The sequence below is a fragment of the Drosophila virilis genome, unplaced genomic scaffold (genome assembly GCF_030788295.1).
Source record: "Drosophila virilis strain 15010-1051.87 unplaced genomic scaffold, Dvir_AGI_RSII-ME tig00000652, whole genome shotgun sequence".
NCBI classification, from domain to species: Eukaryota; Metazoa; Arthropoda; class Insecta; order Diptera; family Drosophilidae; genus Drosophila; species Drosophila virilis.
The window spans coordinates 18,895-34,928 of record NW_027212816.1 but is presented as its reverse complement, the minus strand read 5'-3'; the positions used below and the strand labels follow the sequence as shown (position 1 = coordinate 34,928).

The 16,034-nt window shown below is 42.5% G+C and overlaps 1 protein-coding gene across 1 annotated transcript; it reads left to right on the top strand.

Moving 5' to 3' along the window:
- The first annotated feature begins 12,551 nt into the window (after nucleotides 1-12,551).
- On the top strand, nucleotides 12,552-15,700 carry LOC6628750 (GATOR2 complex protein MIOS-like). The gene is made up of 5 exons (XM_002052283.4): nucleotides 12,552-12,923; nucleotides 12,979-13,230; nucleotides 13,294-14,218; nucleotides 14,292-15,326; nucleotides 15,390-15,700. The coding sequence occupies exons 1-5, from the start codon at nucleotides 12,629-12,631 to the stop codon at nucleotides 15,478-15,480; spliced, it is 2,598 nt and encodes an 865-aa protein (XP_002052319.1). The 5' UTR covers nucleotides 12,552-12,628; the 3' UTR covers nucleotides 15,481-15,700.
- The last annotated feature ends 334 nt before the right edge of the window (nucleotides 15,701-16,034 follow it).

Sequence of the window (16,034 nt, the reverse complement as noted above, 5' to 3'; positions counted from 1 at the left end):
TAACAATGGCCTTAAAAAACACAAAGCTACTAATGATTGCCATGATGACTCTTGTGATTATTGATAATATGTTTCTCCATGCTATTGAAACTGTAATAATCGAGAGAGGAAAATCGGAGAGCGACAAGTGAGAGAAATAATAATATACTGGATCGATTATCTGGAGATTGATTGGAGCGGCAAAGTATATGGTTATGAAACGCCCTGACGAATAAAGTGATTCAAAATATACTTAATTAAATTGAAAATTGTGTAATATTCTAGGATTAATCAAATTATTTAAATCGTGTAATTATTGGGTTATGCACACCTATAAATAAAGGTCATTAAAGTGTGCTGTGAAGAAATCTGTTGCAACGAGTTTATTTATCAGGCGAAATGTCGGATGAGTGAGCCTTGAAATAGTCAAAGATACTATATCTAATCATAATTAACACAATATTGTCAATCGAGAACAAGACCTGACCACGCTATTAGGCACCAGTCATGAAGCTCCGTAAAATTGTTTCAATTGAACCCGGCTCGCCTTTTAAATGGTTAATGTTAGTGGATAAATTTGCCAACTATTGGCTTTTCATAAAAACCCATTGTTCAGGCTCAGGTGCCTCGATTTCAATGCTCTTAATTTGGCCTAAAGGCGGGCAACCTTTACGACTGACTACTTAATGTTAACGATGCGCCAAAGTTATGACAGGGCGCAAGTGTTTGGGGCCAATCGAGAAAACTGTTGAGCTCAAATCTGTGCATAATAGCTTTCAGGGCCCGATGAATTTCTCGTAGCCACCCAACCCTACGCCAGATGCTTACCTCTGGCCGCTGCCACTACTACTTTCGTGGCGTTACATTTCAATGAAATTTCCATAAGGAAACCATTTAAGAGCAGCCGAAATGCGGAACGAAGGAAATCTGTGAAAAACCGCAATGTCAGTGGAGTTGCGCCCATCAAGCCCCTGCCTCTGCTCCCGCCCGCCTCCTCTGATTGTTGTGTGAGGCAGAACTGATGCTAGTAGTTAACGATACTTTGTATGCAAAGTGCAAAAAACGGAAGTGAAGCGCCGAATAGTCGAATCAACTAGCCCAAGCGCCGTGTGCGAGGTTGGGGAAGCTGGCTAAAGAATGGGAGGGGTGGCGGGGCCGGTGGCGTTCAGGCCGCAAAGCGTTCAGAAGCTTGTGTTTGATTATTTTTTACGCCGGAGCGGCTGCTCCTAGCTATTTCTGGTGCACTTTATTTCGCAGATTGTAAGCGTTTATATCCAGCGCAGGAGCCGGAGCAGGAGCAACGCTGACAGCTGACTGAAATGTCGAAAGTAACTTGAAATCGCTTGGGCGAAGCATTTGGCAGTTTTTGGGTTCATGGTCCACCCGCTTCAAGTGCCCGCCGTATCTATGTATCTACGTATCTATCGTGTGATTAAGAACGTTTCGTTGTATTTAAGTGTTGGCCCAAAGCTCTTTGTTACTCTTTATGCCCTATTGAACGGCTATTGGCTGGCGTCCTCGATGCGGCGGTGCGGTGGTGCGGTGGTGCGGCCAGCAATGCGGATTGGATCCTCGAGCATATCATTACCACAGATGCGGCTGACAGCGGCTGCTTTGTGCACGGCTTTAGATGCAATTTATCGATAATCGCTTGAGTTTGAAATAGAACTGGCCGTAAACTTGCCAAATAAATTATTCAAAATTTGGCACTTAACAAAAATATAAAAAAATTAACTATTTTAAAAAGAAACGCTAAAATTTAAAAACAAAAACTAAGTTGCCGCCTCGCCTAGGTATTATTTTTGTCTATATTACAATTGAATATTCGATATTACAAGAAACATTTCTTAAATTAATTTACTTTACATGCCTTTTAAATTTATCTTAAATTCTTCAACAATATGAGCAATTATTAGTATTAGAAATTGAGAAGATGTGAAGACCTTTCAGACTAATGCAGATCTAGTCTCATTCGCATAATTTCATTAGGGCCCCTTAAAATGGTGTGCACAGCGCATCAATGCGTTTCATTCTATTCCATTTTCGGCTCCTTTCTTTGTATACCCTGAATATGGTAAATAGGGGTGTAATTGTTGCTTTACAAATGTATGTAACAGGTGCATTCATGTATTCTTCTTGAAGTTTGGTAATTATGTTCACCTATTTGGTCTTATGTACAGAGAAGGAAGCTGTAATTTTGTGTAACGGCAGATTTGCATTGCTGGGTATCTTATAGTCGAACAATCCCAGCAAGAGTCCGCTAACTTATTTCATTATTTCAATGGCTTCGGCTTCTACAACCTTAAATTTTGTTTTTTTTTTTTTCGCCCTTCTGCTTTTGGTTCTCATCCGCTGTCTCTTCTCTTCGATTGCCTTTTAGTACATTGAACACTTGGTATTTGCCATCTGCGTGCTTGGGAGTGCGTAGGTGGGTTTGGTCGAGGCGGGCTGGTGTGTGTGTGTGTGTGTGTGCCGTTACTTCGATTTGTTTCTTATTTAAATTTTGTATACGCTTCAGGCGACACTGTACCAGGGCGGACGGTTGCTGAGCAGGGCTGCATTAAGTGCTTTGCGGGTGCAAACGCGAATTAATGCGAGCCAGGAAAAAAAAAATGAACAAAAAATGGGCGGGGGGAGGGGGGGATGGGAAATCGCTGCGGTTGCCAGCTGTAACGCGTTTAATTTATACGCTCGCCCTGGCAACACAACAAAATAAAGAATGGAAAAAAAAGAGAAGAAATAAAAATATATATTTATTTTACAGCTGCTTCAGCACTTAGAGATATGTGTGGGTGGGTGTGTGGGTGTGTGTGAAAGTGTTTCGGGCAATAAAAAGCAGCCAGCGAGTAGCATTCAACACCTTTTTCTATTTTGGCCAAAAAGCTTAATAAACAAACGACCAAATGGGGTGCGGATGCGGATGCGAATGCGGATGCGGATGCGAATGTTAGTGGGTTGGCAATTGGCGGTGACTCTGGGCACAAACCAGCGCATAAACATTTAAGTCCACAATTTGCACAGCACGTAAAGAGGCACCGCACACACACACACACACACACCCAGCAGTTACACATGCCCTGCCCACACACACACACACACGCACACCAAATGCTAGCCAAATGCAATTTTCACGTGCAACCACAACGAAATTTATGCCACACCAGTAACTACAGCTGCAGCTTCAGCTACAGCAACAGCAACAGCAACAGCAGCTGCTACTGCTACCCGGGACCACCCACCCAACCACCCACAACCGCATCCACATGCCACTGACAATAGTTGACACCGTCAACCGTCCGCCCGCAGCCGCAGCTGGTGCACCTTGCACCAGCATCGCATATGAGCCGAAGTCGAAGAGTCGACATCGCAGTCGCAGTCGCAGTCACAGTCGCCGTCGTCGTTTTCGTTTTCGACGTCGCGGCTTCATGCGTGCCCGGCTACGTTGTGGCAACATAAACATTAATGCAACAACAGCAACAACTGAAATAACAACTGCAACAAGCGCCAACCCATCAGGCTCAAATGCATGCCCCATGGACAATTTGATGCGTGAGCGAGACTCAAAGCCAGCTTCAGCGGCAAGCTGTGAGCTTTTTTTTAGCAAAGCCCAACGGGTATTCGAGAGCGAAGTCAAGTCATAAAAATTGAATTAAGTAATTTGGTCGAAGCTTTTAGCTTTAATTATTCTTTCCAGAGAGTCTTAAGACAAAAGCGCATTAATTAGTTTTCTCAGCAAAGCTCTTCATTATTATCCAAAGTAACTTTCCTACAATATTGACACAGGTCTTAAGATTATGACATATGAAATGCACTAAAATATATTCCAAAACTATAGAATATGCTGCGTGCTTCTAGAATCTTGGCACGGACTGTAAATTGACCACTGGCCATATGCGAATAGTATGCATTCAAGTATTGGCCACGATTCCTTTTGTTGTAGCTTTGTGTCGTGCCGTGTGTGGGGCGCATTGTAATGCAGCGCTATCACCTGGCGCTGCATTTGCTCAGAAGCCAGCTTATTTATTGCTGTTGAATTAAAATGAAAAACGTTTGTGCTGGTCGAGGCTGGGCTCAGTTCATGTTCATTTCAGGAGCGCCACATGATGACATAACCATTGCAGAGCAAAGCAACGAGCTTTCCGTGTACTAACACGACAATAAGCAGGTGCGAACAGCTGAAGGTAGTGTGGGAGGAGAGGGAGGAGCAGGTGACCTACGGCTGGACGCACCGGCAGCTCAAGCAGTCATAAGCACGACTCATGGACACCTGCAAGTGAACGGACTTTGGGTTTCCGTTTCCGCTGCAATGTGTCGCCGCCATTATGCAAATGCTATTGCCCATTCTCCGCCCCCCTCTCAGCCACAGTGCACAGCTCATTGCAATCTGCATTTAAATGACCCAGGCGAGGTGAAACGCGCGCGCGCTGAGATTTTATCGAGCATCGTCTTGTCGCATCATTTGCAAAAATATTAAAGAAAATATATAGTCAGCACCTGGAATTATGCATAAAACACCTCAGGTGCCGCCTCAGTATGGTGCGTGCCTGGCGCTCCGAAATGAGTTTTTGGTCTCGTAATTGAAATTCCTTTTAATGCTGTGATTCCTTCTGGCTTTGACCGGCCAACCGTGACCAGTCAACTAATGATTTTTAGCTCTTTTGATTGATTGCCTTTTCGAATATTTCCCTGCTAATGCAGGTGAATGCAGGCTGCACGAGACTCTTTGTTGATTGAAGAGCCAAGAAAAATGCCTGCAACTGGCATGCAACTAAACAGAAGTTTTTCCTCATCCCGCACATTTCAATGAAGTTACCTTTTTTTTGTGCACATCTTTCCTATTAATGAGCAGAGTTTATTATGGAGTACTTACCTCCATCAGAAACAGGATCAATATTCTTTCGATTTGCCACAAATATATGATTTAAACTCCAAGCAGCAAATTTCAATTTCAAGTCAGACACCATTCGCTTATCAGATTATTTAGTATATTTTATACGAATTTAACTTAAATCCATTTATAGAAACATTTTGTTAAAGTTAAAGTAAAGTTTCGGCTGTGCTTTTGTTCGTGTAGTCTAAACTAATTTTACAGACGGCTAGAGCATGACAGTTGCTAGGTGGCTGCAGGAAGGAAGGCAGACGGGGGGCATTCCCTAGTCGTTTTCATAACTTTGACAAGGTAACACACAGGGCCAAGAGACGGCTAATAAAGTTGCACGTACTCCCACACACTCATACACACACAGACTGAGGGTGGGCCGCACACAAATTGTGTGTAACGCGTTTTGTTATGAGCCAGTAGAGCACACACACCAGCAGCCCGCACACCCACATGTATGCCCAAGAGAGTTGTTAACGTTTTTTCATCGCTGTGTTTACTCTTTTTCATCTTGGCGGCAGGACTCTAATGACAGGACCCCTGTTGTAGGCAGGTTGGCAGCCAGGTGGCGATAAGCGACAATAAACATAAAAAATAAAAGTCAAGCCATCCACACATCCCTCGCCCAGCCCCTCCATCCACCATCCCTGCCCTTCGTGATGCCTATTTCGTTTTATGCAATGCTCGACAAAATTTTGAACAACCATGCGAGATTTTTGTCGAGCTTTTTTACAGCTCTCGTGGATTTTCAGCGCATCAAATTATGCTCCGTTTCTCCTCCCCAATCCCTTTCTCCTTGGCATACGCAAATTAGTGCGCAGCGCAAATCCAATAATTGAATTATAATTTACATGCCGCCAGCTCTCTCCCCCCACCCTCTCAACTTGTACCCCGCAGTATGGAGGAAATGTGGCGCAAGTAAACAATAAAGATGTCATATACAACCGCACGGTTGGCGCGATTGGGGGATTGGGGCTGTGGCCTTATTGGCGTTATTGTGCAAACGTTGTATTCTATACCCTTGGATTAATTTTTTGTAGCCCTTCAAATGTTTGAAACGTGATAAATATAATATAGCCTTTTACAGATGAAAACTCTTGTGGTTAAGCTGTATGTATTTACAGTTGACATGACAATATGGCAAATGCATATCAGTCGGATTGTTAAGCCAGAAGCTCTGTTTAATTGAATGTCAGATTGCGAATTTGTATAAATGTCAACTAAAGTACAGGGTAGCTGGCAGTCAGGCAAACCCAACCGAATGGTTGCATGCCGACTTGTTTACCATCATGGATGTCAAATATTTTGTATATTATTTTTCAAAGACCGCAACAAAAGTTGAATATCAATATTTTTTGCAATTCATTTACTTTTACGAGAGCCCCAATCAAATAATACATGGAAAACAAAAGAAAATATTTGATGAAAAAATGTTTGTAATGCGTATTTAATTAAAAAATACTCGAATATACTCATATTTCGGTTTCAATTCTTTTACGTAGCAGAAACGATTTTATCAAATATTTCGCATAGAAGTTCTGCAAAGAAAGCGCACATCAAGAAGCAAAGTAGATCTTTCGAATAAAAAACAGATCAAATCCTGCACAAGCAATAAATATTATTGTTATTTGAGGTAAAAAGGTAGATCGCGAAAGGTGAAATATTCCCAATCTATGTATGCAAAAATATTCAATACAAAGTGCCCTACCCAAAAGAAATAAAAACACATTCTCCATGTGGCACAGAAATACATATGTCTAGAATATAAGACATATATATTATATAGTCGGGTATGCCAGCATTAAACGCTTCAGTCGCTCTTTTAATCAGCATCAATATGTAATTATCTATTTGATTAATAAATTAAATTAACAATTTGCAATATATTTTGTATTTTCCAAGCATATTTCTTCAATTTTAAGCCATGTCTAGAGATGCTTGGATTAATGTATGCAATCAAATTAAATTTAAGACATTTAATAAGCTGACACTTGACATATCGACTTTGTACATAAATTCAAATTAATAATAAGTTCGTCGTATCCATTTCGTAGCGTTTGTCAATTTGTCGCCTCAGCAAAATGGGGCAAGGCAGCGAGACCAGACGACAGAAGCTACAGTCCCAATGCAATGTCAATACATTGCAAAAAGAAATTGGCAACACGCACGACACTGTGTGTGAGACGGATGCTGAGACCAAGTTAACCAAGGATATGCTGGCTCGTCCTGGCGCTTGCCATCTCCCTGGGCTGTCGTCATGTCGAACGTCAGCTTAACATGCGATCAGCGACAGTGAACGACAGGCGTAAGGACATGCTGAAGTGGCACGCCTCGGCAACACCTCCCCGCCAACACTTGCACACTCGCACAGTTGTCTCTTTCTATACATATACATATACCCGCGCTGCTTTGAAGATGTTGAAGGCGTTGACAGGCAACAATTTGCAATTGCTGAAATAATTTCGCTCAAAATTGTTTGTCGCCCACTTTTGATGCGTGTTAACTGCCAAATCAATCGAGCCAAACTAATGCAGCAAAAACGCATCGTTCGTTTGCCATTAAAAAGCAATTTAATTTACTCAAATTTAGACGACCACACACACACACATACACACACACACAGCCACGCAGCCACACACACACGCATATGAGCTGTAAAGTATGCTACACGTTTTGAGAGCTGCTTGCAGTGCGGCAACATTTTGTAGCTAGATAAATTCCCATTATTAAAATCGAATTTGCAAAGCACGCATACGGCAATGCGCTCTTGCATTGGGGCTGCAGTAATGGAAAGGGCGTGGCATTAGTGGACAAGTGCGGAGCTGCCGCTAGAGAAGAGCTCCACTCGTGTCACGAATGCAAGGCAAGCCGGAATGAATCCCCAATAAAAATAGACAATGTAAAAGATACTTTTGACAAGATTCGAAATCTACACAATTTTCTAGTGAAAATTGCAGCCCTGATTTTTAATTGAAGCCGATGTTATATCCCAGTGCGTGCACTTGAACATTTGAAAAAGTTGTTTGTATTATATGAATATGTATTCAATGTTGGCTTTTGAAGAAGGAACTATTCGTGAATTATAAATAAAAAGATACAAATATGAGAAAATATACTCGCATCTCTAGCTACGATTAGAGTTCTACGGACACACAACTCAAAACATTCTCCAACCCTAATCGACCGCCCTCGCCATCTGTTCAACACTGTTCTGTTGGCTTTATCGTGGCCGCACATTTTATCACACTCAAATTATGCAAATAATCCGAGAAAAAAGCAATTAAAACGAATATTTCGTTTGTTACCAAATGCACAAATTATCAGATTGGGGCGTAACATTGGGTCAGCTGTGTGCTCGACATGTTTTCCAATTAATTTGGCTGTCGTCCAGTGTTGAATAACGTGCTTATATGCAGCTGTCAAGTGTCTTAAACAACAGGAAGGAACACTATTACGAAAATAAATAAATATTACCCAGATAATACAAACGACACGCCCATTCGCCCGATTCCCATATTGTGTGCAATAAATTTTGAAAATTGCGAATTTTCTACTTCAATAAATTGTCAAATCTGCAAATCAACAATAACTTAATCTACGGGACCTCTATTGCATTGAGCGCTTGAAGGTGTAGCCTTAGTTGTGTGTGTGTGTGCGCGCGTGTGTGTGTGTGTATAAGCTCCCTGACTGCATGCAATACATATACATAATGTGCTGTTAACGGCTCATAAAATTGCACTTTAAAACGCGATTCGCCAGTCGCGACTCGAGCGCAGCAAAGGACAAAACAAAAACAGGAAGTGTCAACGACAACGTTGGGTTGAATCGGCAACAACAACAGCAACAACAAAATAAAAACATGCGAACAACCGAGCAACAACGAGGAGGCAAAAATATCATCACGTGGGTAGTTCGAAACGCGCTTGTCGAACTTGACATAGTGAGGAACAATGGAAAGAGAACAGTGCTGTAACAATTGATAATCAGAAAATAATAGGAACAGTTGGCATGGTGCATGAAAAACTGGGATAGGCAGAAAGTGGCACAAATACAAAACTTAATAGAAAAGAGAATTCGGAAGGAGAATAATCAAAGTGAAACAAAGAATTTGGAATAGAAACCAAGACTGGGAATTGTAGAAAATGTCCGGAACTAAAACGAAAAAGTGGGAACACTTCTTCTATTATATATAAATAACAAAAAATGCTTCAACTAAAAGAAAAAATATGAGACAAAAGAAATAAGCCGATGAAAACGAGTTGGGAATAGAATTGGAACAGAATAGCATCCAAAACCATAGAAAAAGGTGAAAAATGTGTCTCTTATAGGAAAATTTCAATGGACTAATGCTAAATAAAAGAATTGCATACTTGTAAAACGGCCCTCGCCTCGAACTATAAATAAAGGGAAAACGAGTCGCATTGTCGCATTTGTGTCTGCCACATAGGCACATAAATTTTGAATTGGCGCTGAACCTAAAAGCAATGCGAAAAATTATTCGTACATGAAATAAATAATATAGATAAATTATGCGCTAGCAAAGAGCAAACAAAAGATGATGCAAATGAAATATCTATAGCAAGTAAACTTTAAATAAACAGCAGAACGGGACAAAAGTGTGACAAGAGACGGGAACTCTGCGGGAACTCTTAAGGTAGGTAGATTTTCCGTAGCTAAATAATATGGAAAATAATTTCATACGAACTGATAAATTTCGTTATAAGAAATGTCACTGATATGCACTCTGTATAAACATTGCGACAAACTATACAAATGCAAACTCACACACACACACACGCACGTAGACAACAAAAATGTGAGCGACAAAAAACGTTGCATATGCACAGGCGCTGCGCAAAAATTCCTTTCATTTTTTCACATTCGAGTGCAATTTTTCTGCGTACTGCTGCATAAATATAAATAAACATTTTTTAATATGCTCACAAATGATCAAATAAAATAAAAGGTAAATACCAAAGAAAAACAAAAATACGCACACACACAAACACGCACACGCACAGCAGAAAAAAAAACAACAACATGACAATTTTTAAAACAAATATAAATAATGCACAAATAAAATGACGAACGAAGCGAAGCGAGACATAAGACACGACCCATTTAAGTTAAATGCTCACTCGGGAACAGTTTTTTTGGTGTTCTTGTTGTTGTTGCTGCTGCTGCACTTTGTTATACCCTGTAACCATAAATGGGCAATCCTCCGATCCTGCGACTAAACGCGAAAACAAGAATAGTGGGTCCAGTTAAGCCATAAAATATATTATTATTTGAAAGCAAATTGTGTGAGTTGTGCTTGGAATTTCAATCAAGCTCAGCCTTTGCAACTGAGCTCAGTACAGGGTAGCTGCTAATCGAGCAGAACATATTAGCTTGCTTTTGTTGTTGTTGTTGTTGGTTTTCAAGCTTTGTCGCGTTGTCATGAAATATGCATGCCAGATATTTACACAACAGGCATTAATTTTGCAATTTCATTGGCGCTTGTTGTTGTTATGTTGTTATTATCGTTTTTTATTCATACTTTTTATAAGCAACGCGGCGCTAAACGGCGCAAAATTGATATACGACACGCCCCCACCGGAGGCCCATAAATATGCAACAAATGACATATAATATGTATGCTGCATATGCTCTTTGTGCGAGTGGAGCCTTTGTTACATACAATTCGTTAACTGTGAGAAAGCTGAACAAAGTTATTAAACAAATATATTACAATTTGTCAATTCGATTCCTAAAAAGTGACAACTGTTCCCAACTTTTGGTTCCAGAGCTCAAACTGTTCCTGGGTTCGATTCACGGCTAATGTTTACTGCTTGTCTTTTGGCATCGGTTCGGGTATTGGCTAAGATCTTTTCAGATATCTTAAGGCATTTAATTATATTCATAATTTAATAAAAAATTGGTTTTTATTTTGGCAATTGGTTTGATTCTACAAGAGAACAAATTGTAAATCCGCCTAAAAATCACTTTAAGGCCCACAAAAAGTTCGTATCAGCATGTAAAGTAAAATTTAAGTACAAATAAAGTTGTTGAAATTGTTGACATCAGAAAATTTGCGAATAATTGAAAACAGATTTGAAATAAGCACAAAATTTGAATAAATGTTGCGTATGCATAAAAACTCATAGCCGCAGCACGAGGATTTCTATAAATTAGTCAAATATGATTTACGCTGATTTGCAGCCAGCATCCGTCCATTTTAATAGCAGGCACAACAATTTATGTGACCCATGCAAAAAGTAACATAAATCATAAATCGAAAAGCTGCAAGAGAAGCCGCCTGGGAACGGAAAACCGTGAATCGGGCAGCGGGAAACGGGCAGCGGGCAACGGGTGTTTCGTATGCAATTATTAATATTTTGCAAAATGCACAATTGAAATTAGTCGAAAATATTTCAATGTTAATTAGTTGACGAGCCCTGGGGCATAATTATAATTGTCTTTATACATACATATACGAATATTTATGGATATTTTTCTGGTTCTTGTTTTTTTGCCATTATTTGGAATCCATTTTCAAACGAAATCAATTAAGCGAACGCACAATGCGTTGAAGTTGAGTATGATTGGATATTTGATGGATATATGACATTACTGACCAGCTGGATATGACCCGAAAGCTGGGCCGCTGCGCATTATTGGCCGCCATTTTTGACGCTGCTTTGTTTCCGTTTCCGTTTCCGTTTCCGCTGTGCACCGCATGACACAGCTGCATTCGTTTGTTTTTGCACAAAGCGATCCATATTTGTTGTTGTTGTTTAATCATTTTTGCAATTGAATTGACGTGATGCTTTTATGACAATTTCAATCAATACACAGCACAAAATTACATATTGTTATTAATTTATGACAGCACGCGTAAATCCCACAATAAATATGCGACTTTTCGCATGAAATACGCGTATTTCGCACTAAGCCGCGACAACAAAAAGACCGAAGTCTGAAACTGGCAATGAGAACTCTGTAGAGAATATTTGCCCGCATATGCATATGTATTTTCAACACATATCCCAGACAATTATGTATTCGTAATGTTGTTACACTTGAGTAGCTACCCAAAGGCGCACCTTATAAAGCAACGTCTAGCACTGTCTGTTACATATGTGGGCACTCGAGTGAAACAATAGAATGTTGTAGGAATATGTTGTTTAATGGGCTATTCGCTGGCCAGATGGTAAAACTAACCAAAATGTTCGCGGGTTTCGATTCAAACCTGCACGCTAGCGCCATCTGTGGTCAGAGCCGTTAGTTAATCGGTGATAAATTGAAGCTAACTGCTATGCAACGCATCATAATTATGACGTATCCTTTGATGATGGTATGACATCAGCCGCGTTTGGCCTTTACAAGCTGGCTGCTATGCAGGTGGTATGACACCACCCTTTTTAAAATTGGCTGGCAAGAGTATTTAATAAGAATTAATAATTAAAGCTAACTAAACATATATATACATACATCTACTTTTCATTGCAATGGTAAGCTCATAATAGCTGCCTGTTTGTAAACAAATGCATATTATACGCATTTAATTCAATGAATGGCAAAGTTGTCCTGTTAAAAAAATAAGGTTGCATAGTGTTAACAATTAACAGAATTGCTCCACACGTATATCGATTGCTCTGCTGTTAACAGAATGTTAAAGTAGCCCATCCCTAATGTCGGTATCAGCTGTTTTGTTGTTTGGATTTTTTTTTGGACTGATAAGAAGCGACGCAATTAGGTTGTGCAAATAAATGCGAAAAAGAGCTCAACATGAGCGGCAACATACACGGCATCAGTTGGTTTCCCAACTTCCCCGACAAGTTTGTCTCATGGGGCCAGGAAATCAATTTGTACGAAGTGCGCAGCAAGGACGACCTGTCCGCCCAGAAGAGCCGCCTGCCCTACATTCCGGTCAACTTTCTATCGAACGAAACGCGCTATCAATACGCCCGATGCGTGGCCAGCTCCTATCACAGTGACCAGCCAATTATCGCCGTTGGCCTGGCCGATGGCAAAATTGGCATTTGCAACTTTCGGGACACTTACGACAGCAGTTGGGAGTACAGTAAGGCAAAATTTGAAAGTCCTTTGTGGCATTTGTTATTAATTATGCTTTAAAGCGCCGCGGCAACAGCGCATGTGCACCTGCCTGGCCTGGAATGAGTTGGACGCCAACATATTGGCCATTGGCCACGACCGACATCGCTCTGACTCCTGCATCACCATCTGGGACATTGAACGCGGCGTGCCTAAGGAAACGGCCAATTTCTTTGGCCTGGCTGAGGCAGCCAACTCCCTGTGCTGGGATCACAATCACCGCGTGCTCATAGCGGGCATGAGCCAGAAACTGATTAAGCTATTCGATCTGCGACGTAATTGAATTGAATTATCCAAGCTGGCAACGCTTTACCCTATTTGCTTTTCGCATCTTTCAGAGAGCAACGCCACCTGCCAGTCTATACAGACAAAGACAGTGCAGGGCTTGTCCGTGGCGCCCAATGGTAACTATCTGTGCAGCTATGTGGACTCGGTGATTATGCTGTGGGATCTGCGTGCCATTGAGCGACCGCTGCGCCAGATCCAGTCGTCGAGGAATCACATGCAGATCGCCTGGTGCCCGACGCGCACGTCTCTGCTGTCCTCGCTGCAGCGCGACTCACCCTACATTACGCTCTACGACATACGCAGCGTGGACAACGAGTCCAGCCGGGAGGTGTACCACGTTAAGCGGCAAATCAGTCCGTTTCCGGCCAAGTATCAGCACAGTGGTAAATTTGCCGCCGTTAATTGGCTGTCGTGGCATCCGCGTGACTTCGAGCGGGCGCTGCTGCTGGCGGATGCGCTGAATATACTAGATTTTCGGCTGCCTGCCAGCTTGCATACGGCGTACAGCAATCGGAGCAAGTTGCCGCTGCTCATGCAACGCCCACTTTATGCGGCTGCCGCTGTTAACTCGCCCACGGACAGCCAACAGCCGACGACGAGCAGTTGCAGTTCGAATAGTGCCGCCAGTTCGCTGAATGAGTACAGCGTCGGCTCCTCGCTGAGCGTGGACTATCTGCAACGCGAGCTCTTCGAGGAGGATCTGTTGGAGGAGACGCGACAGCGAGCACTTCAGGACTACGGCATAAAGCCGGAGGACAAACGATTTGCTGAACTACATCTGAGCCCGTATTTGCGCAATGTGTGGGCCACTCTGAACAATGTCTACAGCGAGGAGCGCTTGGCGGGCTTAAAGGCCACGCTGGGCATCAATCTGGGCCACACGTCGGAGGCGTTGATGGCCAGCTCGCGCATTGAGTCGCAGCTGCTGCAGTGGCCCGATGGCATCAACAACTCCAACAAACTTGTTTCCTATCGGTAAGTGATAAGTGAGAAAACTGGCTACAACAGCAACTGAAGTCTGATGTGATCTTTCGCCTCTTTACTGCAGCAGCGAACAGCGGGATCTGGCACTGCAGCTGTGCGGCTGGTCATTTGAGCACGAGCTGGACCGTTTCATAGATGAGCTTTATGCGAACAAGGAGTTCAGTCGGGCGGCAATGATCTGCGTGTTCCATCTGAAGGTGCTGACCGCCTGCAATATACTGTCTCGGGCGGCGGACAAGATGCGAGATCCGAGCATGTATCGGATAACGGCAATCGCGTTGTCCAGCTTCAATGCGGATCGCTGCAGCTCGACCTGGCGCAATCAGCGCTCGAGTGCCAACATGCAAATACAGGATCCGCACTTGCGGGCCATTTTCTCGTTCCTAACAATGGAAGCGGACAATTTTGATGCGGTGCTCAGAGAGGAGGGTGTCTCTCTAGCGGATCGCGTGGCCTTCGCGTGCAAATATCTGTCCGAAACAAAGCTGACCGAGTATATCAAGCAGCGCATACAGCGCGCCATCGAATGCGGCGATCTCAACGGGCTGCTGCTCACTGGCGAGTCCTTAGATGGCATCAATATACTGCAGGCCTACATGGATGCCAGTTTCGATGTGCAAACTGTGGCACTGGTGGCCATCAATTACTTCCGCAACGAGCATCAGGCAGACAATCGCATCCAGTACTGGATATCCAGCTATTTGGACTATCTGAACAGCTGGGGTCTGTGGGAAAAGCGGGCCGAGCTGGATATAAAAATAGAGAGCATGCGCGCCTCAGCAAGAAGCTCGCGTACCGTTTACCTATCGTGCAATTTCTGTGGCAAATCTGTGTCCAACGCGCTGCTCGATGAACCGCGTCAAAGAAGCACAAGCACCAGCACAAATCGCTTATCTTCCTGCCCCAGCTGCCGCAAGCCCTTGCCGCGCTGCTCGCTCTGCCTGATGCACATGGGCACCATCATGAATACGAGCGCCAGTGAGAGTAGCTCCACAGAGCTACAGGGCAGCTGGCAAATGAAACCCTTTTCCAAATGGTTCTCCTGGTGTCAGACGTGTCGCCACGGTGGCCACACTGAGCACATTGTCCAATGGTTCAAGTAAGTTGATCGTAATACTTGTCCCCAAACAGTTGTTAATCTTTTGCCCCCTTGCGCTTGCAGGCAAAATTCGGAGTGTCCTGTGTCCTCCTGCAATTGTCGCTGCTTTGACATGGACGGCATCAAGCCGAATGCTTTGCGTGATATATCCTAGCTGCTGTGCCAGACTTTCAACTGCAACACATACAAACGCCCACGCCATATGGTTCGCCTTAAACTGATAAGTGTTCATTGTACTTAGACGACGGCTGATGAGCCTGTAGCTTTAGTTTCTTATGACCTACAGCATTTAGCTGTTCAATTGCATTTTTTACTAATCTAGATCGAGAAAAGCAAACACACAAATACATAACGAAGCGAAACAGCCAAAGCAATTGGCGCCAATTTTTAAATTTAAATAATTCCATGCGTTTGCAACACTGGCATGAAAAACTATTTACCTATCGGTCTGTTTATCGATAACTATACTTTATGCTGCTCGATGAATTGACGTATTCGCTTACTTTACTTTTAAATATCGAATTGTATAATATTATTTTAATATTAATATAAATCAACAGAGATATGCACTTGCAGCTTAACAAGTTAATTTATAGGTAAATGTTTCTTAAAAACATATGGTTTTTGTTTTTGTGATAAATGAACTAGATCTATGAACAATTCTCACTCGGCTCATTCAGTTCAGCAACTAGTTCGATTGAACTAATG

Coding starts and splice junctions, on each gene's coding strand:
- LOC6628750 (XM_002052283.4), top strand. CDS start 12,629: ATGAGCGGCAACATACACGGCATCAGTTGGTTTCCCAACTTCCCCGAC. Junction 12,924..12,978: donor CGACAGCAGTTGGGAGTACA/GTAAGGCAAAAT, acceptor TATGCTTTAAAG/CGCCGCGGCAACAGCGCATG. Junction 13,231..13,293: donor TAAGCTATTCGATCTGCGAC/GTAATTGAATTG, acceptor CGCATCTTTCAG/AGAGCAACGCCACCTGCCAG.